The 22,525-nt window shown below is 41.0% G+C and overlaps 1 protein-coding gene across 1 annotated transcript in view; it reads left to right on the plus strand.

The window, feature by feature from the left end:
• The window catches only part of LOC124775806 (general transcription factor 3C polypeptide 1), a 354,943-nt gene that overhangs the window by 226,926 nt on the left and 105,492 nt on the right, over nucleotides 1–22,525 (plus strand). The window contains 6 exon segments of the mRNA XM_047250637.1: nucleotides 1,569–1,655; nucleotides 4,069–4,122; nucleotides 4,182–4,254; nucleotides 4,257–4,284; nucleotides 7,415–7,550; nucleotides 7,772–7,906. Coding sequence (XP_047106593.1) covers nucleotides 1,569–1,655; nucleotides 4,069–4,122; nucleotides 4,182–4,254; nucleotides 4,257–4,284; nucleotides 7,415–7,550; nucleotides 7,772–7,906 — 513 coding nt within the window.

A 22,525-nucleotide genomic window follows, 5' to 3' on the forward strand; every position in this document is an offset into this window, starting at 1 on the left:
CTGTTCAAGGTGGTGGAGGCTCTGTAGTGGTGTGGGTCGTGTGCAGTTGGAGTGATATGGGAACACTAGTATGTCTGGATACGATTCTGACAGGTGACACATACGTAAGCATCCTGTCTGATCACTTGCACCCATTTATGTCTATTGTGCATTCCAACAGACTTGGTCAATTTCAACAGGACAATGTGACACCCCACACATCCAGACTTACTACAGAATGACACCAGGAATGCTATTCTGAGTTTAAACTCTTCCGCTGGCACCAAATACCCTGGACATGAACATTATTGAGCATATTTGGGATGCCTTGCATCGTGCTGTTCAGAAGAGATTTCCACACCCTTGTAATCTTACGGATTTATGGACAGCCCTGCAGGATTCATGGTGTCAGTTCCCCCCAGCACTACTTGAGACAGTGGTTGAGCCCATGCCACATCATATTGTGGCAGTTCTGCGTGCTCCCAGGAGCCTACATGATATTAGGCAGATGTACAAGTCTCTTTGGCTCTTCAGTGTAGTTGTAAAGGCAGTTTCTTCTATTGTAATCTGCAAGCTCATTATGGTGATAAGTTGTATTTATCCTTTTTATCTGAATCCAAGCAGTCATGATATATGTCTGCTTGTGTCTGTATATGTGCAGATGGATATGTGTGTGTGTGTGTGTGTGTGTGTGTGTGTGTGTGTGTGTGTGTGTGTGTGTGTGTGTGCGTGTATACCTGTCCTTTTTTCCCCCTAAGGTAAGTCTTTCCACTCCCAGGATTGGAATGACTCCTTACCCTCTCCCTTAAAACCCACATCCTTTCGTCTTTCCCTCTCCTTCCCTCTTTCCTGATGAAGCAACCGTGGGTTGCGAAAGCTTGAATTTTGTGTTTGTGTTTGTTTGTATCTCTATCAACATACCAACGCTTTCTTTTGGTAAGTTACATCATCTTTGCTTTTAGATATATTTTTCCCACGTGGAATGTTTCATTCTATTATATTCAATATATTACAACGTCTACACATCGTTCCCATACATATCATGAAGACAAGGCTAGACTAATTACAGCGTACACTGAAGCATTTAAGCAATCATAGTTCCCATGATCCAGACATGAATGAAACAGAAGAAAGCTGTAATAACAGCCATGCACTTCATTGCTGTTTGCAGAGTATATATGTAGATGTAGGAAACATTGCTACTCAGGACATAAAGAAGGTGTTGAGCAGCAGACACACACATTTGAAAGTACATTTATAAGTAGACTAAGCTGTTGGACAAAGTCGTTCACCAGATTCGGAAGAACCCACACACACACACACACACACACACACACACACACACACACACACACACAATGATCACCATCATCTCCTGATGCTGAAGGATTCTTCATAAAAAATCATATGCTAAAACCTTTTTTAAGCATCAGTCATTCAGTTTTTAAGTATTTTGTGACGCTAATCCTATGAGTCTGCCAAGACTTTGACAAAGAAAGTAATGCATAATAAGATTTATACTGTATTTGTACCTACTACATTGAACTATTGTAAAAATAAATTAAATATTTGATTCATTTCATTTTCAGTCCCAGAACACTGAAGTGAGAAAGCAGAGTACAGCATCCATCTCAGAAGAAATAAGAAAAAATAAGGAAATATTTGACAGCTATGTGGTAAGTTCTCTTTTGGAAAGTGCCTAGAAACACATTACTTGATGTTTTAGTTTAAAAATTAAATAGAATGTCCTAAGTGTGATGTTAAGGTGTGTGTGGGGGGCGGGGGGCTGGAATGTGTCAGAGTCACACTTTTGTAAACACAGATCCACTCTCCACATAGAAAAATGAGTAATGTGGCACAGTGGTTAGCACACTGTAATTGCATTGGGTAGGAAAAATGGTTCAAATCTCTGCCCGACAATGCAGATTTAGGTTTTGCTCGATTTAAAGTGAATGTTGGGATGGGCATTATAAAACTGAACTTGCATCTTTCTCCATCACACACAGACAGACATATCAATTCAGCATCAGTTTGATGGGACAGCAGAATGTGTAATGGATGCTGGCTAGTAGCAAGTATACCAGGAACTATTTTCTCAACACTTTTTCACCATTCACAGCAAAACTGACATGAGTCCTCCCTGTCCCCCTCCCTCATCACAGCTCCTGGTTATTCACTTGCTGTGTGTCATTTAATATGATCTGGCAGTTTGTTGAGTATGGATTAAGTGAAGGTAGTATGAACAAAAAAGTGCTGCTGTCACAGTCTATTTCTGTAGGCTGTATTAACTATTTGCAGTCATTAATCTATTTTATTATATTGATGCTCAGAAAGATTATATTTTGGCATAAAATTATCAGCAGAAAAGGCCACTTCTAGAGAGAAATAGCTGCTGCATTTCCAGTAGATCATTTTTCTGGCCATTAGCCATGACTCTCAAGGGTATGTTGCAGGTTGATTAATTTTGTTACTATTCTGCTTGTTCAAAAGAGTAAAAGCTGGTTATTGATTTCATCATATATTTTGTTGCCCATACATACTGGGAGATGAAGAAGCTTGCACAGGATAGAGTAGCATGGAGATTGCATCAAACCAGTCTCAGGACTGAAGACCACAACAGCAACAACAACATAAGAGCAGCACAATGTTAATAGTACATGGTGAAATACAGCTAATGAAATATTTATTAACTTGTCTAGTTGAAACATAAACTTTACACACTGTATGAATTTTAGGAAAACTCATTTTAATTTACATCACGACAGTTCACAAACTGGAAAACTTTTTTCTGTATATTAAAAAAACATAAATACCACCTGTATGTTGGGTATATCACCATCATTATCAATATCATAGTCGCTCCAGCAAGCTGGTGCTGTTATTCAGCACTTTACACACACTTGTACAGCTATTTCCAGAATCTTTAAGAATTTATTTCCCACAAACATCATGAGGTCTTTAGTTGATTACAGTTCTCCAAACTATTTCCATTAGGTTTTATGTCTCAGCCTCCTTTTCTAATCCAAGGTACCTCCATAAAAAAATCTTGGTTTTCTGGGTACAGTAATGGAAGAACTTCATTCCATTTGCCTGAAGATCAGAACTTGGTGTAATTGATGTTTCTGCTTCTTATACTTATGCCTGTAGAAAAGATGTGTCTCACAATATCTGATAATAAAAATAATACAATTTTGTGGACCATTTGTACTAATTTCTGCATTTTCTTTGTAACATTTAACTGAGCTGTTTTGGTAATTCTCCATTTTTTCCAACTGTCTTTGTGTCGCTTATGAACAATGTGATTTTGTCAGACTTTGGCTGTACTTTCACTTTCCCACATACAGTATATCATTTGCAGATAAGCTCATTGGACATAAAATTAATCGCATGGAAAGAACTGACATAGGGAACAACTTTGTGTGTGGGTAGTGATGACTACTGTGTAGAGTGTACTGTATTGTATTCTCTTCTTTTGCCTTCTAATTCTGTTGATGAGAATTTTAGTTCTTTCCACTGAGTCAATCAGTTGGTCAGTTTTGTCAACATCAGAATATTGCAAGCCTCACCAGTAAATATTAGCTTTGAACTGATCGTGAGTGTTCTAGCTTCAGGCAGTGTACAATAATAAGCACTAAACTGAAGTCATTGTCTAAAGTTTTGTTAGTTACAAACTATCGATTTTTGGTCTCACAGTCGTTCACTTCCCCTCACTCCACCCCCACCCCTACCCAAAAAAAAAGAAAAAAACATGCAGACCCACACACAAACACAGTTTCCATATCTTTGCAATTGTAGATATTCTTCACTGTCTTGTAAACGCTCTTCTGCCTAATTTCACTGTGTGCCATGTGGATAGAAGTTTTATTGAACAACATTAATGCACATTACGTTGAACTACAACTTCATTAAGAACACTGAGAAGAGAATTTAACATCAACAATATTATTATTCGCCTGCTTACAGAGAAACTGATTTACATAACAAAGTGAAATAAAACATGTTAAAATATTGTTCTGAAATTGTCAAGTTTTAAAATGAATGTGAATAAGAATATAGGCATTAGCTGATATGACATTCATTCATTTATAGGGAAATACCAAGAAAGGAAATAGACTCCAGCGTTCAATTTCAAGAAAACCAGCTGTGGCTGCTGCTGGAGCACCTGCATTGAGCCAACATCAGCACCAAGGCGTAAAGCAAAGGCAAAGAAGATCACACGCAGAGTTCTGATTCGACAGAAGAAGAAAGAACATAGACCTTACTATGATGAGGCTGATCAAGCGCCTTGCTTCTCATGAGTAAATTGTGTGTATTACTTTATATTTTTTTTGTTATATAGTAGTTTTCTGTTCAAATGTGCTGAACTATTTTCGGCAAGTTCTCCAACACCACATAACTACTGCACCATACATTGATTTGAACTTGCTTACTGTATTCCATCCTTGGTCCCTCTTTTCAGTGTTTACTCCCGCATTTCATTCCATTTCCCGAGTGGTACTTCAGCTTGAACGCTGTCAACCTTGTCTTTCTTTTAACCAAATGAAACTAAAATCTTTCTCTCTGTGATTCAATTTATTTTAAATTTTCATTAGTTATATGACCTACCAGTCCTATCTCCAGCATGTTTATGTTGCTGTGCTAACACGTTTCTCAGACTCAGAAAGGTTTCTTTTTATTATCAGTCTACATTTCATGTCCTCTTTACTTCTGTCAGCAATTGCCTTTTTTGGTACAGGGATTATTACATTATTTATGTGGTATGTGAGTTTATTTTTCTGTCTCTTACACCCTGAATACCAGCTGAAACAGGTTATTATGGTTGGTTCACTCAAGAATTTTAATATTCTGATGGAATATCATCTACTCCAAGTGCCTTTTTTTACTTTTGTCTTTCAGTGCTTTGTCAAATTTTACTCTCAATATTGCATAAAATCCATCTTCCATTTATCCACTTCCTCTGCATGGACTCACAATATAATCTTCAAAGTTATTTCCTTTATTCTTTCCTTCTGTATATTGCATATTCAGGAGGATTACAGTCCAGATTCACATCATACCATCCAGATTCAGCTTTTTTCATGGTTTCCCTGAATCACTCCAGGCAAATGTCGGTGTGGTTCTTTTGAAAGGGCATGGTCGACTTCCTTGCCCATCCTTGATACATTCTAAGATTGTGCTTTATCTCAAATGACATAGTTGTCAATGGGGTGTTAATCTTCATTGCTTCCTTCCTTTGTATATTGCTTCCACCTTTCATGTTTCTGTTCTTTGCTTAGTACTCACTTCACATCTGAGCTCTTGATGTTCCTTCAGCTGCTTCTCATTTCTGTGGAGATTTTTTTTACAATTTTCCTATAAGTGGTATATATCTTTCATATACCAAACAATGGAAACTCCAGATAGGAATATCACCAATGTAGGAAAAGACAGATTGCTACTTAATGTAAAGGAGACGTATCAAGTTGCAGACAGGCACAATGAAAAGACACTCACATACAGCTTTCTGCCACTGCCTTCATCAGTAAAAGAGACACACACATACACCATTCATCCACTCACACAAGCAAGCACACCTCATGCACACAGGACCACCATCTCCAGCATCTTGGGCCATAATGGTGTATCTCAAGTGTCCAAGATTTCCGTTGGGCATTGTCTTCTAGTCTAGATTTTCCTCTGCTTCCTTCCCCCTTTCATGTATAGGATCTCGTCTCCTATTGCATTCCTTTCACTTGTTCAAGCTAGTTCTTGCCTAGCACATCCTTTGAAACATAAAAATGTCTTTTGTTTCAACGTGTCCAGGTCTCATCTTCTTAATTCCCAGTTGTCTAGTTTGTTATTTTGTAACTAATACATTATTGTCAGAGTCCAGTTCAATGTCCAGAAATATTTTGAACTTTAAAAAATGATTTCTGAATCTCTGTCTCACCATTAAATAATCTATCTTAGATCATATGAGTCTTCAAATTTATTCCATGTATTCAATTGTCTTTCATGATTATTAAACCATGTTTTTGCAGTATTCAAGAGGTAACATCCAATTTCATTCATTTTCAACCTTCTCTGTTCACCTACTATTTTTCCGTCTCTTCCCGTTCTCACTATAAAAGTTCAGTCCCCTATCACAATCAAATTGTTGGCGTCCTTAACATGCTGAATATCTGATTTCATGTGATCATTATTCTTTTCAGTCTTGTCATGAACTCCTGAGTTATAGGCATATATGTTTGTACCGTAGTGGTGGATCACGGCTTCATAACTGTCTTGTCATCGCACTACATTCCTTCTACTGTTCATAATAGTTCACCCACACTCCTATTTTTGTCATCATTATTAGAGCTACAACCTTTAGTGAACAGAGAAAGCAAAGATAAACTTCACTGTTCACCTGTTCCATGAAAAGAAAGCATGTAGATTCCTAATTCCTAAAAATTTTATTTACCAAGGTACTGAAATATTGAAGATTAATGACAGAGTGGATTTTGTCCCTAGTATCTGACCCTTTTCCTTGTTTTGACTGAAGCTTGTTCCTCTTTCTTTAACATGTTAATTGCTTATGGCTTGAATTGTTCCAGTCATGTAACCACTATTGTGATGTTTATGTTAATGAAGTTCCAAATGAACACACACACACACACACACACACACACACAACACACACACACACACACACATTTCAGAAGAAGGACTTCTTTGTCTGCTATTCAAGGACTCCTCTATACTATGAGACTCAGAACTTCAATCATTTAGGACACAATGCCCTGCCCCTTTCTTCTGTTCCATCTCCCCCTTTCAGTCCCAATGACCGAGCGAGGTGGCACTGTGGTTGGAATCCACCTTCTGTTATGTCACACTAGCTCAGTGGACTCACATTTGGGAGGACAATGGTTCAATACAGCATCTGGTCATCCAGAAATTGCTCCAGGCAAATGCTGGTATGGTTCCTTCGAAAGAGCACGGCTGATTTCCTTCCCCACCCGTGAAACATTTTGAGCTTGTGCTTCATCTTTAATGACCGTGATGTTGGCAGGATGTTAACCCATTGTCTTCCTTACTTTCCAATCATTGTGCTCTGTATGAACTCACCGTGTGCAATGCTCATTCACCTACTGCCTTACCTCTTCCACTTACATTCATATCCCCCTTCCTCCCCAAGCACCTGCACCTGTTGCCTCTCAATCTCATTTGTCAGCCATCCTTCCTCAAACCTTCCTCTCTCTCCCCGTGTCCTTCCTCCCTTGCCCACTATATCTGGTGCAATCCCACACCCACTGTATGAATTATAAATCAACTATTAACTAGGATCTTTAGTAATGTTAGGTTCATGCCACATGTTTTATCGAATGCATGTTTAGGAGACATAATCATCACACTCAAACTGCTCTTAAGAATATGATTTTAGTTTCATTTACATGAAAATTTACTTTTCTTTCAGACGAGTTGATTGGAGCCATACAGAGGACAATTTTTTACTGTTGTGCAAAGTTGCTAGTATGTATCTTTGTCCAGTTCCACGACAGCAATTGGTTCCTTTCCAATTAATCCGAGATATACTTCATAGTAAATTCCCGGTAAGCAATATCTCAAAGCTACTTTACATTTAAAGTAATTACTTTTGTCAGAATTGTAACCAAACTTCAGAGACAGTTGCTGAACATGTATGTGTTTTAAAAAAATAATACTCTTGAAGGGGGTTTATTATTTTCCCAGTTAAAATTTTATTTTTCTGTATGTATTATGTATTGTGAATATGTGCTTAATAAAATCTGACACTCTTTTTCTCCCCGTACAGGAATCTCACAACAAAACATCCCGTGCATGTCAACGGCGTATATTATATATGATGAAAAATATGTCAACATCCAGTAGTGTTGCATTGTTTTTAGAGGAAATTCGGCAAGATGCGGAAATAAAGAAAAAATTTGAGGTATTGTGAAATTCAATCATAATTTGCTTGTCTTTGCACTGATATGACTAATGCTTTAAAGAAATCACGTCACTTTATATGAATATTTATAGGAAAATAGGACTTCATAATTAATCTGCAATCAAGTGAAGTTAGAAAAACCAGAATACTTACAGACTCAGATATTTCTACATCCATCAAAAGGGATGAAGTGATTTGAGGAAGCAATATAATCTGGAATTAAGTAGGAAAGGACCGCACGTGAAGTTAAATAAAACACGAAAAGTCAACAATGAATTGCTAGCAAAAGATGAGGTAATGGAAGGAAGAGACAGAAAATAGGAGGCTCTAAGATATGCAGAGCAAGGAGTGACACTGATAGGTAGGAGAGGAGGAGACGGTGAGTGCTCAGCAGCAGCATTAAAATGAGGTTTAGATGTACCACCACAAAACAAAGGGGGGGAGTGAAATTTCAAGACAGGAAAATTATGAGGTGGAAAATTGTCAGGAGAGGATATGGAGAGGGCAAAGATGTGAAACTGGTTACAGTTGATGATGCATACAAACAGAGGCACAACTGAAAAGTTTGTGAGAATAGAGTATGAGCAGAAGAGACATGACAACTATGCAGGAGTTATTTATAGTTCAGCAGTAGCTGCTAAATGCCAGTTTAGGTCTTGTTCACATGTAGAATGCTGTACATCATTTGCAAGACACCTGGAATATGGTGTGACTGCTTTCACACATGATGTAATACCTGGTGTCAGTGCAACAAAGTGATTTATTTCTCATGCCTTTAGAGAACATAAAGTGCATTGATAGCTTGCTAAATCCTTTCATACCTTGATGTTATGCACATCATAGAAAGTCCACTTAAGGTCCACCAAGGAAGTCTGCAGTCATGCCAGATCCTGTCAGCTGTTACGTAAAACACCTCAAAGAATTGACCACTATAGAAACCTAAATCGCAACACCGTAGAACCGAGCTAGTTGTTAGCAAGAGTCTTCATTGAAATGCGGCAAGTCCTGGCAGTAACGATCATAGGCTGTTGATCTCAATATCTAAAGAGAGACATACTGAGCAGAACTAACATCGGACTTTAATTCTGGGGAGAGTACAAATGTGTCTGAACACACACTGCACCAAACACTCCTAATGATGGACCTCAGCAGCTGACGACCCATGCATGTGCCAATATTAACACTGTGACATCGGCAACTATGATTGAAATAGGCCTTTGACCATCAGCACTGGACATTGGCACAATGGCAGAGCATTGCGTGGTCTGAATGAATCCCAATACCTTCTTCATCATGCTGATTGAAGAGTGTGATTATGTCTCCTTCCAGGGGAACAGCTCTGTTACACCTGTACTGAGGGACAGGGACAAGCTGGTGGCAGCTTCATTATGATCAGGGAAACATTCACTTGGGCATCCATGGCTCCAGTGGAACTCTAGCTAGGCACCATGATGGCCAACTAGTATCATACACTGGTTGCAGACCACGTACATCCCTTCATGACGATCATATTTCCTGGTAGCTGAGGCATTTTTCAACAAGATAATGCACCATGTCACAAGGCCAGGAGTGTGATGGAGTAGTTCGAGGAACACAGTGGTGAGTTCCAATTTATGTACTGACCCCACAACTCACCAGACCTGAACTCAATCGAACACATCTGAGATGTGATTGAATATGGCATCAGAGCTCATCACCCCTCTCCCTGAAATTTATGTGAATTAGGTGACTTGTGTGTGCAGATGTGGTGCCAACTCGTTCCAGGGACCCACCAAGGCCTCATTGCTTCCATGCCATGACGTGTTGCCACAGTCATCCATGACAAAGGTGGACATACCAGCTATTAGGTAGGGAGTCATAATGTTATAGCTGATTGGCATATAGCACATACACTCTGTCTTTGATTAGGAAGGTAGCAGTAGGGGGTTCTGGGTGGGAAATCTGTTTCTGTACTAGCAGAACAGAATATTATGTGCCTTGTAAGACTCTAGGAAGACTGTTCGCATACTTGGGTTTGTTCTGTTTCCAATTGCAGGTTTGACACCCTCGGGTGCCAAGGAGCTGGTGACAGCTGACATGGAGCTGGTGACAACTGTCAAAATACAGGTGCTGTTGGTTTTAGATGCACCTGAGGTCAAAAGAGGATTTTGTTGTGCCATCAGAAATGTGGAAATAAAATGTGCAGTAACATATACTGAGGTGACAAAAGTCATGGGATACCTTGTAATATTGTGTCAGACCACCTTTTGCCCAGCATAGTGCAGCAACTTGATATGACATGGACTCAACAAGTTGTTGAAACTTTCCTGTAGGAATATTGAGCCATGCTGCCTTTATAGCAGTCCATGATTGTGAAAATGTTGCCGGTGCAAGATTTTGTGCAAAAACTGACCTCTCAATTATGTCCCATAAACGTTCAATGGGCTCCATGTTGGATGATCTGGATGACCAAACAATTTGCTCAGATTGTCTAAAATTATCTTCAAACCAATTGTGGCAGTTGTTGCCCAGAGATGTGGCACATTGTAATCCATAATAATTCCATAATTGTTTGGGAACATGATGTCCATGAATGGTTACAAATGCTATCCAAGTTGCCAAACATAACTGTTTCCAGTCAATGATTGGTTCAGTTGGACAAGAGGATCTAGTCCATTCCATGTAAATATGGCTCACAACATTATGGAGCCACCACCAGATTGCACAGTGCCTTATTGACAACTTGGGTCTATGGCTTTGTGGGGTCTGCGCCACACTTGAACCCTACCGTCAACTTTTATGAACTGAAGTCAGGTCTCGTCTGACCAGGCTATGATTTTCCAATCTTCTAGGATCCAACTGATATGATCATGAGCCCAGGAGAGGTGCTGCAGGCGATGGCGTGTTGTTAGCAAAGGCACTCACATTGGTTGTCTGCTGCCATAACCTATAACACCAAATTTTGCCACATCATCCTAACACATACATTTGTTGTACATCCCACATTGATTTCTTCAGTTATTTCTCACAGTGTTGCTTGTCTGTTAGCACTGACAACTCTGCACAACACCACTGTTCTCGATTATTAAGTGAAGGCTGTTGGCCGCTGCATTGTCCGTATTGAGAGGTAATGCCTGAAATTTGGTATTCATTGCATTCTCTTTACACTGTGGACCTTTGAATATTGAATTCCCTAATGTTTTTCGGAATACTATGTCCCATGCATCTAGCTCCAACTACCATTCTGCATACAAAGTCTGTTAATTCTTGTTGTGCAGCCATAACCACTTCGGAAACCTTTTCATACAAATCATCTAAGTATGAATGACAGCTCTGCCAATGCGCTGCTCGTTATTAGCTTGTGTACACGATGCAACTGCCACCTGTATATAGATGTGATCACTACTCCGTTACTTTTGTCACTTCTCAGTACCGCGTGTTTCAAAATGAATATTAGGGTTTTAAGCTTTGTACTATTTATTACATTCAGTTTACAATTATGAATAATACATTAAATAAAAAAGCAACTCAAACTGTTGTCTTTGTATACTTACATGCATGGAATTTTTCATGTGTCTTCCATTAGAAAACACTAGTAGCAAAGATGGCAACTGGTGAAGAGAAAGCTTTTTGTATTTTACAGTTTGCAGAGATTGAATTTGTTGTTACAGTGCAAAGTGTGTTCCATATTAACTTCCATTGTAATCACCTGAGTGATAACAACATGGGTAAATTATATCATCAGTTTGAATACACCAGCTTTCTTTGCAAAGAGAAGAATTCGGGATGACCAATAATGACTGAATAATGTGTTGAATGACTGAGAGAGTCTTTCCTACATAGCTGCAAGAAATCAGTTTGGAAGGATCGTCATGAATTAGCAGTTCCAGTGATGTCCGTATATAGATGTTTAAGGAGATGCTCGCAACTACATGCTTAGTGTTCGCAGTTATTGTAAGCTCTAAAGTTTGCAGATTACAGTTTACATGCCAGCTTTGGAACAAAATATTGCTGCATGGTGATGAAGAGTTTCTGGGATTGTGTTGTCTTCAGTGATGAACTGACATTTCACCTAGGTGGAAATGTGAACACACATAATGTGCAAATCCTTCCCCCCCCCCCCCCCCCCCCCCCTGCCCCATGTATCCTGGTGTAAAGTTTATGGGCCTTTAGTATGTGATTAGTTAAATGACACTGTACGCAGTTGCTGGATTGACCATAGATGGGCTGGATGCCAGATCTTGTTTCACATGGCCTCCATGTTCACCTGATCTGACACCGTGCATTTTTTACCGTTGAGTGTTCATAATGGGTTTTGTGTTTGTCTCCACTGATCTACTCAACTTAAAAAACAGGACTGAAACAGTTGTTGTAACAACTATTGCAAATACACTGATCCAGGTTTGGAAAGAACCCACCTATCAACTTGATGTGTGCCACGTGGCGAATGGTGCTCACACTGAACACTTGCAAGAAAAGCTATTCGAGTCGCTGTTTCATTGAATGTATTAAAATTGTAAGTTGAATGTAACATGCTACAAAGTCTTAAAAGCCCAATATTCATTTTGAAACACATGACACAATGAGAAGATTTGGCCTTCCTTCAATGGAGAAGCAATTATGGGTTAAAGTGTACACAGTTGTTTTTGTTTATGAGTATACTGCAAAAGGTAGTATTCCATGACATGATTATTATCATACAGATGTCAGTTACAGGAACACAGTATCCACAATGAGAAGCAAAGGATCTGCCCTGGTAGTAGGTTAGAAACTGTAGCAAGGCAGTGTAGCAAGTGATTAGTGTTATGGATGTAGGTAAGGAGACTTTGGACAATTGACTGGAAGTGCTGCTCATGGCAAATCTTTCAGTGGGAGCACAGTAACAAGTCATGGTGGAACAACAGTTGAGGAGACCAAGCTAGTTTGGTTTGTGGAGCTTTGGAACCAGACCGAGGTGTACAGGATGTTAGCAGTGTGGGGAGGGAGATGGATTCAGTTACCATATCTTTCAGTGGACCTAATGTTTTGAGTAGTTGTTGGAGGTCATGTTGGACTTCTGCAGTTGAGGCTTTTAGTGGTAAGCGATGTAAACAAAGGTGTTGAGAACCTAGAGAACACCTTCAGCTATGTAATCATGGTGGTTAGTGACCACAGCTATCAAATTCTTTATCAGAAGAAATAATAAGCTCTAGTTTGGTCTCATCGTCATGAGTAGTGCTTCTTTCCATAGCTGTAATGTCTTAATATGGAGGGGAGTGACATAGGAAAGGAAGGTGAAACTATGTTAGAATGAAGTTTATGGCAATATGTCAGTGGAGTCACATTTAGAGCAAGACCAGAAATGTTCAAGTCAAGGTTTGTTGTATGCTTTGCACTGATTGTAACCAGAAGATAATTGGCAAAGACATTTTTCTGCTATATCCATGAGTATCCAGCTATTAATGCATGCATCAGAACCCAGGAGAGAAACTAGTGAAGCCACAAGGTGGAAGGGCCACCTGAGGAAGAGATCATGACACCAAGTGGTAGTCATACCAAATGCAGCTCACTGACAATGGATGGGACACAGACAAGTATAAGCAACCTATGCAACAATGAGCTGCAAATTCAGAACCTTCACCACACCAATGTCAGCAGGCCAAGAGCAAAGAAAGAAAGAAAGAAAGAGAGAGAGAGAGAGAGAGAGAGAGAGAGAGAGAGAGAGAGAGAGAGAATCCTAATCGTGACCAAAGAGAAAGAGCAAGTGCCAAGCAAGGTTGTTATCGAATGATCCGTAGTACAGCGATGATTGTGACTGACAATATCAGACACGAGTACCGGACTGTCTGACTGTTTGCTGGGCTTCCTTATTTATATCAGCTACGAGGAACAGTATTGGCCGGCATATTCATGTGGTGAGATGGCTGGCACGCTTACTATGTGAGTGCAGCACTGTGGTGATACTACGCTCTTGAATGGCCATCCAGGACCATTTCTTCCAGTGGGCATTCAGCTTCTGCAGTGTCAAATACCAGCCCCCCCTCCCCCTCTCCCCCTCTCCCTCAGACAGACGGAGGCATGTTTTGGCAGAAATGCCCCAGTTAGTGCCATGTGTCGTGGGGGTGCAATGGAGGCACGGGTGAGGGCCCAGTCCTTTCAGCTGTCAGCTGTGGGAAGGGAGGGTGTTTGACAGTGTCCATCAGGACATCACAGGCATGGGTGTGCCAGGTGGTTCCACCGATCCACAGGGTTGCAGAAGAAACTGCTGGCGCAACAGTGAGCAGTCATAGGCAGCCCCCAGGGTTACTGGCCATGGAGGCTGGAGCTGGTTGTAGTGACGGTACTCAAGCCCCTTCCGCGTTTGGACTGACATAACACACCACCCATGGATCTCCACTACTGTTGCTGGCATCAAAGCATAGTACTCCCACACAGCCATGCCACGTGCTGAGACGGACAGGAACAGGACTCTGAAGGGGATGACATCAGAAGATGAAGCAGCAGCAGTAGTTGCTGTTTTTGGAGTAGCTCAGTGAGGCTACAGTTGTTAGTCGGCATGATTCAATCAATGCTCAAAAGTGTGGTGATGGCCAATGGAGTGGCAGAGGATTTGACAGCTTTTTTCACTTGATATTAGAAGTCTAGATTAAGATGTTCTGCTTCACCAAGTAAGAAAGAGTGGTATGGAGGGCTGCAAATATGTTTTTTGTCATTGTCCTCACATAAATCTTTGAAAGCCTGTGCCATGAATTGCACCTATTATTAGAGACTAATGTCCAAGGCAACCTTTCAGTGGCAAAAACCTGCACCAAGGCATTGAAGATGGCATTGGTCTTGGCGATGCCCTGCTTAAAACCTATGGATATTTTGAGTAAGCATCCACAATGAACAAACACATTGACTGCAAGAATGGATCTGCAGAATCATGATGGGTGCAGTTCCAGGGGAGGCACAGAGCTAGACTAGGAGGCAGAACACTGTGGTGGTGCTGCCTGGTGTCGTGTGCATGCCATGCAGCTGCAGACCATTCTTTCCATGTTGCCTCTGACCCCGGGCCAGTAAACATGATGGCTAGCTAACACCTTCAGGTGGGACATCTCCCCATGTCCCTGATGCAGCAAACTGACCACCTTTTGACATGGTTCTTCATGGAGACCACCCAGTGTACAACCGTCTCATTCTCTAAAAGAATGACATCATCAACAACCAAGAGCCTGAGAAATGTATTTTCAGGAACTAAACCCATTCACCAACTGGTGGGTTGAGGTAATTGGTCAGCCATAGGCCATGTAGTGGAGGGCCTGCTGCAAGGTGGGGTCTTAGCATGTAGTGTCAGCGACAAGCAACACAGGCAGCCATAATGGGGAAACCATCCAGTGAACGTTGCTGCTTGGTACTGACGTGGAAGCAGAGAACCTCCTGTCAGTTGAAATCATTGTCCGGGCCAGCAGGAAGATGAGACAGTGCTGCATCAGCATTGGAATGATCAGCCTGGTGCCATATGTATGCACACAGAAACTGTGCCCAGTGCTAGAGATGTTTGGCTGTCAGCCCTGAGAGGCTGAAGTGCAGCCTGCATAATGCCACCAACAGCCTGTGATCCACAATTAGAGAGAACTCTGTCCCAAAAAGGCATACATGAACTTTTTAATGGCAAGCATTATCACCAATTCCTCCTCTCTGATCTGGGAATAGTTTTGCTGTGTGGGGTGAATGTCCTTGATGGGTATGCTGTAAGTTGTCTGGTGCCATTTGCATACCTGAGCATCAAGACCACCCTGTGCCACAACCAATGGGCAACCAGGAGAGAATGATTGAATTTTCTCATTATGAGGGTGTTGAAGGGTGATCTGTTTTAATTTTTAAAAACCATTCAAAAGTCAAGATCACACAAAATATTTTGTATTCAAGGCAACCAGTTCCAACAGTCTTAGCTCTCATCATCAGGTCTTAAACATTTTTTTGTAGTAGAACATGTTCATTTTACGCTGAACCTCATGCACAAGATGCATCAGGTTCAGCATAAAATGAACATGTTCTACTACCAAAAAAAATGTTTAGGACCTGAAGATGACAGCTAAGACTGTTGAAACTGGTTGTCTTGGATAAAAAATATTTTCTTTGATCTTGACTTTTTAATGGTTTTTAACAGGAGAGAATGGTGTGAGGGAGGGGGTCGGTTTCAGCATGATTTCCAATTAGGTAAAAGTCCTGCCACAGGCAGGGGTCAAGTTTTAGGGCAACCACTTTTTACATAAATGATTTAGGGCGTTCACAATATGGGCCACACAGGGTAAGAACTTGGAATAATAGTTAATTTTGTCCAAAAACCCCTGCAATTCAGGTAAGTGTGTCGGGTGAGATAAGAACTCTATTGCGGTGACATTCCAGTCAGTGGTCCTGGTTCCTGTTTTGGTGACCCATTCCCCAAATACTCCACTCCTGGCTGAAAAAAAAACCGGCTCTTCTCTAAACAATGATGCAGTCCTTTGTCTCGCAGGGTTGTAAAAAGGGTGTGGAGGTTTTGCAAATGTTAATGGTGTGAGTATCTCGTGACAGTGAGATCATGCAGGTAATTCATGCAAGCCAGAATATGCAGCATCAGCTCTTTCAGAAAATTGTGGAGGCTGAGGCAATGTGGGAGCCAGTTGTACTTGTACAATCCAAAAGTCATTTTAATGGCAAAAATGTTCTGTGATTCCCCATCTCAGGGTAACCGAATGTAAGCCGCAGTGAGATCTATCTGGGACTAGTATTCCCCTCCAGCAAGTTTGGGGAGGAGATCTTGTGGTCAGGAGACAAGTTTCCAACCATGATTGACCATTGATTGTAGCCGTGAGATTTCCACACAATCAGAAAAAACCATAGGGCTTTTTGATGATGACTAGCTCGACAATCAGCTCGGCAATCCTAGCAGCCTAGAGACAATCTAGCTCCTGCTTCACAGCAGCACATAGCGTAACTAAATTGCTCTGGCATAGTAAAAACTAGGCCATGGGGTGATATGCACCTGAAAATCTGAAGCACATTATGAATCCAACTGTAACAGAGATGCAAATGCAGTGCCTAGATCATCCAGTTCTTGGAAAGGAACTGCGGCTGACTTCATCAGAAACAGAAAATCCATACACCGTCAGTGTCCACTCCAAAATGTTGGTAGCAAACAGGTGCTCAACTAGAAATAATGTGATGAGCCCCATAATGCTTTTGTAGGCCAGGCCACAGTTGTCAAAAACTGCACTTGAAGAAGAATAGAAACGTCCCCATAGGCCACCAAGTGCCACAAGGATGGGTTGGGGGGGGGGGGGGGGGGGGCAACTTAGGTGAGCACAGTTGTGCATAAGTCACATGATTTATCAAAGAAACAATGTCCCCTGTGTCCACCTAGAAATGGATGTCCTAGTGAGAAATGCGAAGCATGAGAAGCAGTTTCCACCTGAAGGGATAGCTCAGGGGGACCGCTGACTGCAAAGCATGTACAGTGTCTTGGTGCACTCATGAGATGGGATGGGAATGGGTTGTGCAGTTTCAGCACACTGGGTGGAGCTGCACCTCTTTGCCATAGCACATGCAAAACCCCCAGCAATCCAGACAGTCTGCTTGGGAGTGAACAGAAAAACGCTGCAGGCACAAACAGAGCAGCCCCTGTTACTGTTGACAAGGAGTGACAGGAAGCTCAGGTGCATTAGAGATACCAGACAATGATGGATCACAACACTGCTGCAAACTGAGGGTCATCCTATGCCTACAGCTTCCGGTTGGAACACTTAGTGATAAGTTAAGCACTGCAGCTTGTGGCCTGGTAGTGAGTTGTTCATATTAGTAGCCTGCGCTATCCAAGCACATACTACGGTGATACTAGGCCCTGTATGGCTATCCGGATCCATTTCCTCCAGTGGACATTCAGCTTCCACAGAGCCAGAGTTTCAACTAACTTCAGATACCAGACTTTCAACTACAGTGAATGTGAATGAGAAAGGACCACATTAAAAAACCTGGAAAGTTCTTTGTGCAAAAGTTAATATTTTGTATTCTGTTTAGATTAACTTGCTTTGGATGTATAAAATTCAGTATATTTTCACTTGGATGAGAAATTTTGTGTGTTGTGTAGTATTATTCAAATCACAATCAGGCCATTTTAATTTAGGCTTTCCTAAATCAACTCAGATGAATGCTGCCTCTTCTTTTTTTATGTAAGAAAAAGACCCTGGCTGCTTCCTCTGTTCACGCATTTCCATCTTACCTAGTGTTTCGTCTCCAATCAATGGTCTTGTCATGAAGGAGGACTCTTATCTTTCTGAAACTTTTATTCTTGAAAACTGTTAAAGAGGCAGAGTAACAGCAATAGCAGTTGCCATTTTGTTATTTTCCTTATTTACCAAGTATTGTGCATGTTGGGTCTTATTACTGGAGCAGACATGTGAAAGAATGGAAAGAGCTTGTGCTTCATCTTTAATTTTAACAAGCAAATGTATGATCATATGATGTTACGTTAACCCTAAGTTTTTCTGAAAGAAATCAGTTGGTGGTGGTTGTTGGGATGTTTAAGGGGAAATCAGTTGCTTCAGAGATAAATAGAGTACTGGTTATGTTACAAAACTAGTTGTTATTGTTGTTGTGGTCTTCAGTCCTGAGACTGGTTTGATGCAGCTCTCCATGCTACTCTATCCCGTGCAAGCTTCTTCATCTCCCAGTACCTACCGCAACCTACATCCTTCTGAATCTGCTTAGTGTATTCATCTCTTGGTCTCCCTCTACGATTTTTACCCTCCACACTGCCCTCCAATACTAAATTGGTGAACCCTTGATGTCTCAGAACATGACCTACCAACTGATCCCTTCTTCTAGTCAAGTTGTGCCACAAGCTTCTCTTCTCCCCAATCCTATTCAATACCTCCTCATTAGTTACGTGATCTACCCACCTAATCTTCAACATTCTTCTGTAGCACCACATTTTGAAAGCTTCTATTCTCCTCTTGTCCAAACTATTTATCGTCCATGTTTCACTTCCATACATGGCTACACTCCATACAAATACTTTCAGAAACGACTTCCCGACACTTAAATCTATACTCGATGTTAACAAATTTCTCTTCTTCACAAACGCTTTCCTTGCCATTGTCAGTCTACATTTTATATCCTCTCTACTTCAACCATCATCAGTTATTTTGCTCCCCAAATACCAAAACTCCTTTACTACTTTAAGTGTGTCATTTCCTAATCTAATTCCCTCAGCATCACCCGACTTAATTCGACTACATTCCATTATCCTCGTTTTGCTTTTGTTGATGTTCATCTTATATCCTCCTTTCTTTTAAGACACTATCCATTCCATTCAACTGCTCTTCCAAGTCCTTTGCTATCCCTGACAGAATTACAATGTCATCGGCAAACCTCAAAGTTTTTATTTCTTCTCCATGGATTTTAATACCTACTCTGAATTTTTCTTTTGTTTCCTTCATTGCTTGCTCAATATACAGATTGAATAACCTCGGGGAGAGACTACAACCCTGTCTCACTCCCTTCCCAACCACTGCTTCCCTTTCACGTCCCTCGACTCTTATAACTGCCATCTGGTTTCTGTACAAATTGTAAATAGCCTTTCGCTCCCTGTATTTTACCCCTGCCACCTTCAGAATTTGAAAGAGAGTATTCCAATCAACATTGTCAAAAGCTTTCTCTAAGTCTACAAATGCTAGAAACGTAGGTTTGCCCTTCCTTAATCTAGCTTCTAAGATAAGTCGTAGGGTCAGTATTGCGTCACGTGTTCCAACATTTCTACGGAATCCAATCTGATCTTCCCCGAGGTCGGCTTCTACTAGTTTTTCTATTCATCTGTAAAGAATTCGCATTAGTATTTTGCAGCTGTGACTTATTAAACAGATAGTTCGGTAATTTTCACATCTGTCAACACCTGCTTTCTTTGGGATCAGAATTATTATATTCTTCTTGAAGTCTGAGGGAATTTCGCCTGTCTCATACATCTTGCTCACCAGACGGTAGAGTTTTGTCAGGACTGGCTTTCCCAAGGCTGTCAGTAGCTCTAATGGAATGTTGTCTAGTCCCGGGGCATTATTTCGACCTAGGCCTTTCAGTGCTCGGTCAAACTCTTCACGCAGTATCATATCTCCCATTTCATCTTCATCTACATCCTCTTCCGTTTCCATAATATTGTCCTCAAGTACATTGCCCTTGTATGGACCCTCTGTATACTCCTTCCACCTTTCTGCTTTCCCTTCTTTGCTTAGAACTGGGTTTCCATCTGAGCTCTTGATGTGGTTCTCTTATCTCCAAAGGTCTCTTTAATTTTCCTGTAGGCAGTATCTATCTTACCGCTAGTGATACTCGCTTCTACATCCTTACATTTGTCCTCTAGCCATCCCTGCTTAGCAATTTTGCACTTCCTGTCGATCTCATTTTTGAGATGTTTGTATTCCTTTTTGCCTGCTTCATTTACTGCATTTTTTATATTTTCTCCTTTCATCAATTAAATTCAATATATCTTCTACTAGCCCTCGTAGAGCTACCCATTCTTCTTCTACTGTATTTCTTTCCCCCATTCCTGTCAATTGTTCCCTTCTGCTCTCCCTGAAACTTTGTACAACCTCTGGTTTAGTCAGTTTATCCAGGTCCCATCTCCTTAATTTCCCACCTTTTTGCAGTTTCTTCAGTTTTAATCTACAGATCATAACCAATAGATTGTGGTCAGAGTCCAGATCTGCTCCTGGAAATGTCTTACAATTTAAAACCTGGTTCCTAAATCTCTGTCTTACCATTATATAATCTGTCTGATACCTTTTAGTATCTCCAGGATTCTTCAATGTATACAACCTTCTTTTATGATTCTTGAACCAAGTGTTAGCTATGATTAACTTATGCTCTGTGCAAAATTCTACCAGGCTGCTTCCTCTTTCATTTCTTAGCCCCAGTCCATATTCACCTACTACATTTCCTTCTCTCCCTTTTCCTACTACCAAATTCCAGTCACCCATGACTATTAAATTTTCGCCACCCTTCACTATCTGAATAATTTCTTTTATTTCATCATACATTTCTTCAATTTCTTCATCATCTGCAGAGCTAGTTGGCATATAAACTTGTACTACTGTAGTAGGCACAGGCTTCGTATCTATCTTTGCCACAATAATGCGTTCACTGTGCTGTTTGTAGTAGCTTACCCGCATTCCTATTTTCCTATCCATTATTAAACCTACTCCTGCATTACCCCTATTTGATTTTGTGTCTATAACCCTGTAGTGACCTGACCGGAAGTCTTGTTCCTCCTGCCACTGAACTTCACAAATTCCCACTATATCTAACTTTAACCTATCCATTTCCCTTTCTAAATTTTCTAACCTACCTGCCCGTTTAAGGGATCTGACATCCCACGCTCCGATTCCTAGAACGCCAGTTTTCTTTCTCCTGATAACGACATCCTCTTGAGTAGTCCCCTCCCGGAGATCCGAATGGCGGACTATTTTACCTCTGGAATATTTTACCCAAGAGGACGCCATCATCATTTAATCATTTAACCATACAGTAAAGCTGCATGCCCTCGGGAAAAATTACGGCCATAGTTTCCCCTTGCTTTCAGCCGTTCGCAGTACCAGCACAGCAAGGCCGTTTTGGTTAGTGTTACAAAAGCCAGATCAGTCAATCATCCAGACTGTTGCCCTTGCAACTACTGAAAAGGCTGCTGCCCCTCTTCAGGAACCACATGTTTGTCTGGCCTCTCAACAGATACCCCTCCGTTGTGGTTGCACCTACGGTACGGCTATTTGTATCGCTGAGGCGTGCAAGCCTCCCCACCAATGGCAAGGTCCGTGGTTCATGGGTGGGGGGGGGGGGGGGGGGAGATGAGATTAAACCAGTATTTCATAAAACTGGTATTCCAGACCTAGTCATTGACAAGATACCACATTTGCTAAGGTGAAAACATATTTCGGAGGAATGGTTTTGAAGTCCTCACCCAGCCACCCATTTTACATATTCCTTGTTCCTTGGATTACCTAAGTTATCTTAGGTAAATGTCAGGATTTTTTTATCATCACCCTCTCCCTTCTGCTGATTGTCCTGAGTTGGTACTTCATCTCTGCTGACGTCAAAGCATATTATACATTCCACACTTAACCTTCTGCGACTTAACTTTCTAGAGGTCCAAGTATAGCCTAATGGTTTTTGTAAACATCGTATTTGGCAAATGAAAATAAATGAGAGTTTGTAAATGAAAATCTGACTTCATTATGTTTAATCAGAACCCTACTTTGTTCTCAGAATACTATATTATGAGCTCTCAGGTTTTCAAATCTCGTCCAGTGCAGTCCCCAACAATCAGTCTCTCCTTCTCATCCTTTCTGGTAAATCTCCCCTGAGCTGGGGTTCTGGGTGACTTTCCTAAACTGTGCCCCTTTCCCTAAACCTCTCCAGTCCTTTTCCTTCACCCTTCTTCCTTCCCCTTCAACTCTTCTGTCAGAAGGAGGAGCCACTGGCTCTGAAAGCTTGTGAAAGTTAAATACTTTTGTGTGTGTGTTCCCCTGCCAACACTTGGTGAGTAGTTTTTTTATCTGTCCATTTAGATTACATTATCAGTTGGTATTCTTTCCTAACTTGTGATAGATGATAGTGAGCTGCCCAAATCAATTGAGTTTCATCATATAAAAA

Source organism: Schistocerca piceifrons, chromosome 2 (assembly GCF_021461385.2).
Source record: "Schistocerca piceifrons isolate TAMUIC-IGC-003096 chromosome 2, iqSchPice1.1, whole genome shotgun sequence".
NCBI lineage: Eukaryota > Metazoa > Arthropoda > Insecta > Orthoptera > Acrididae > Schistocerca > Schistocerca piceifrons.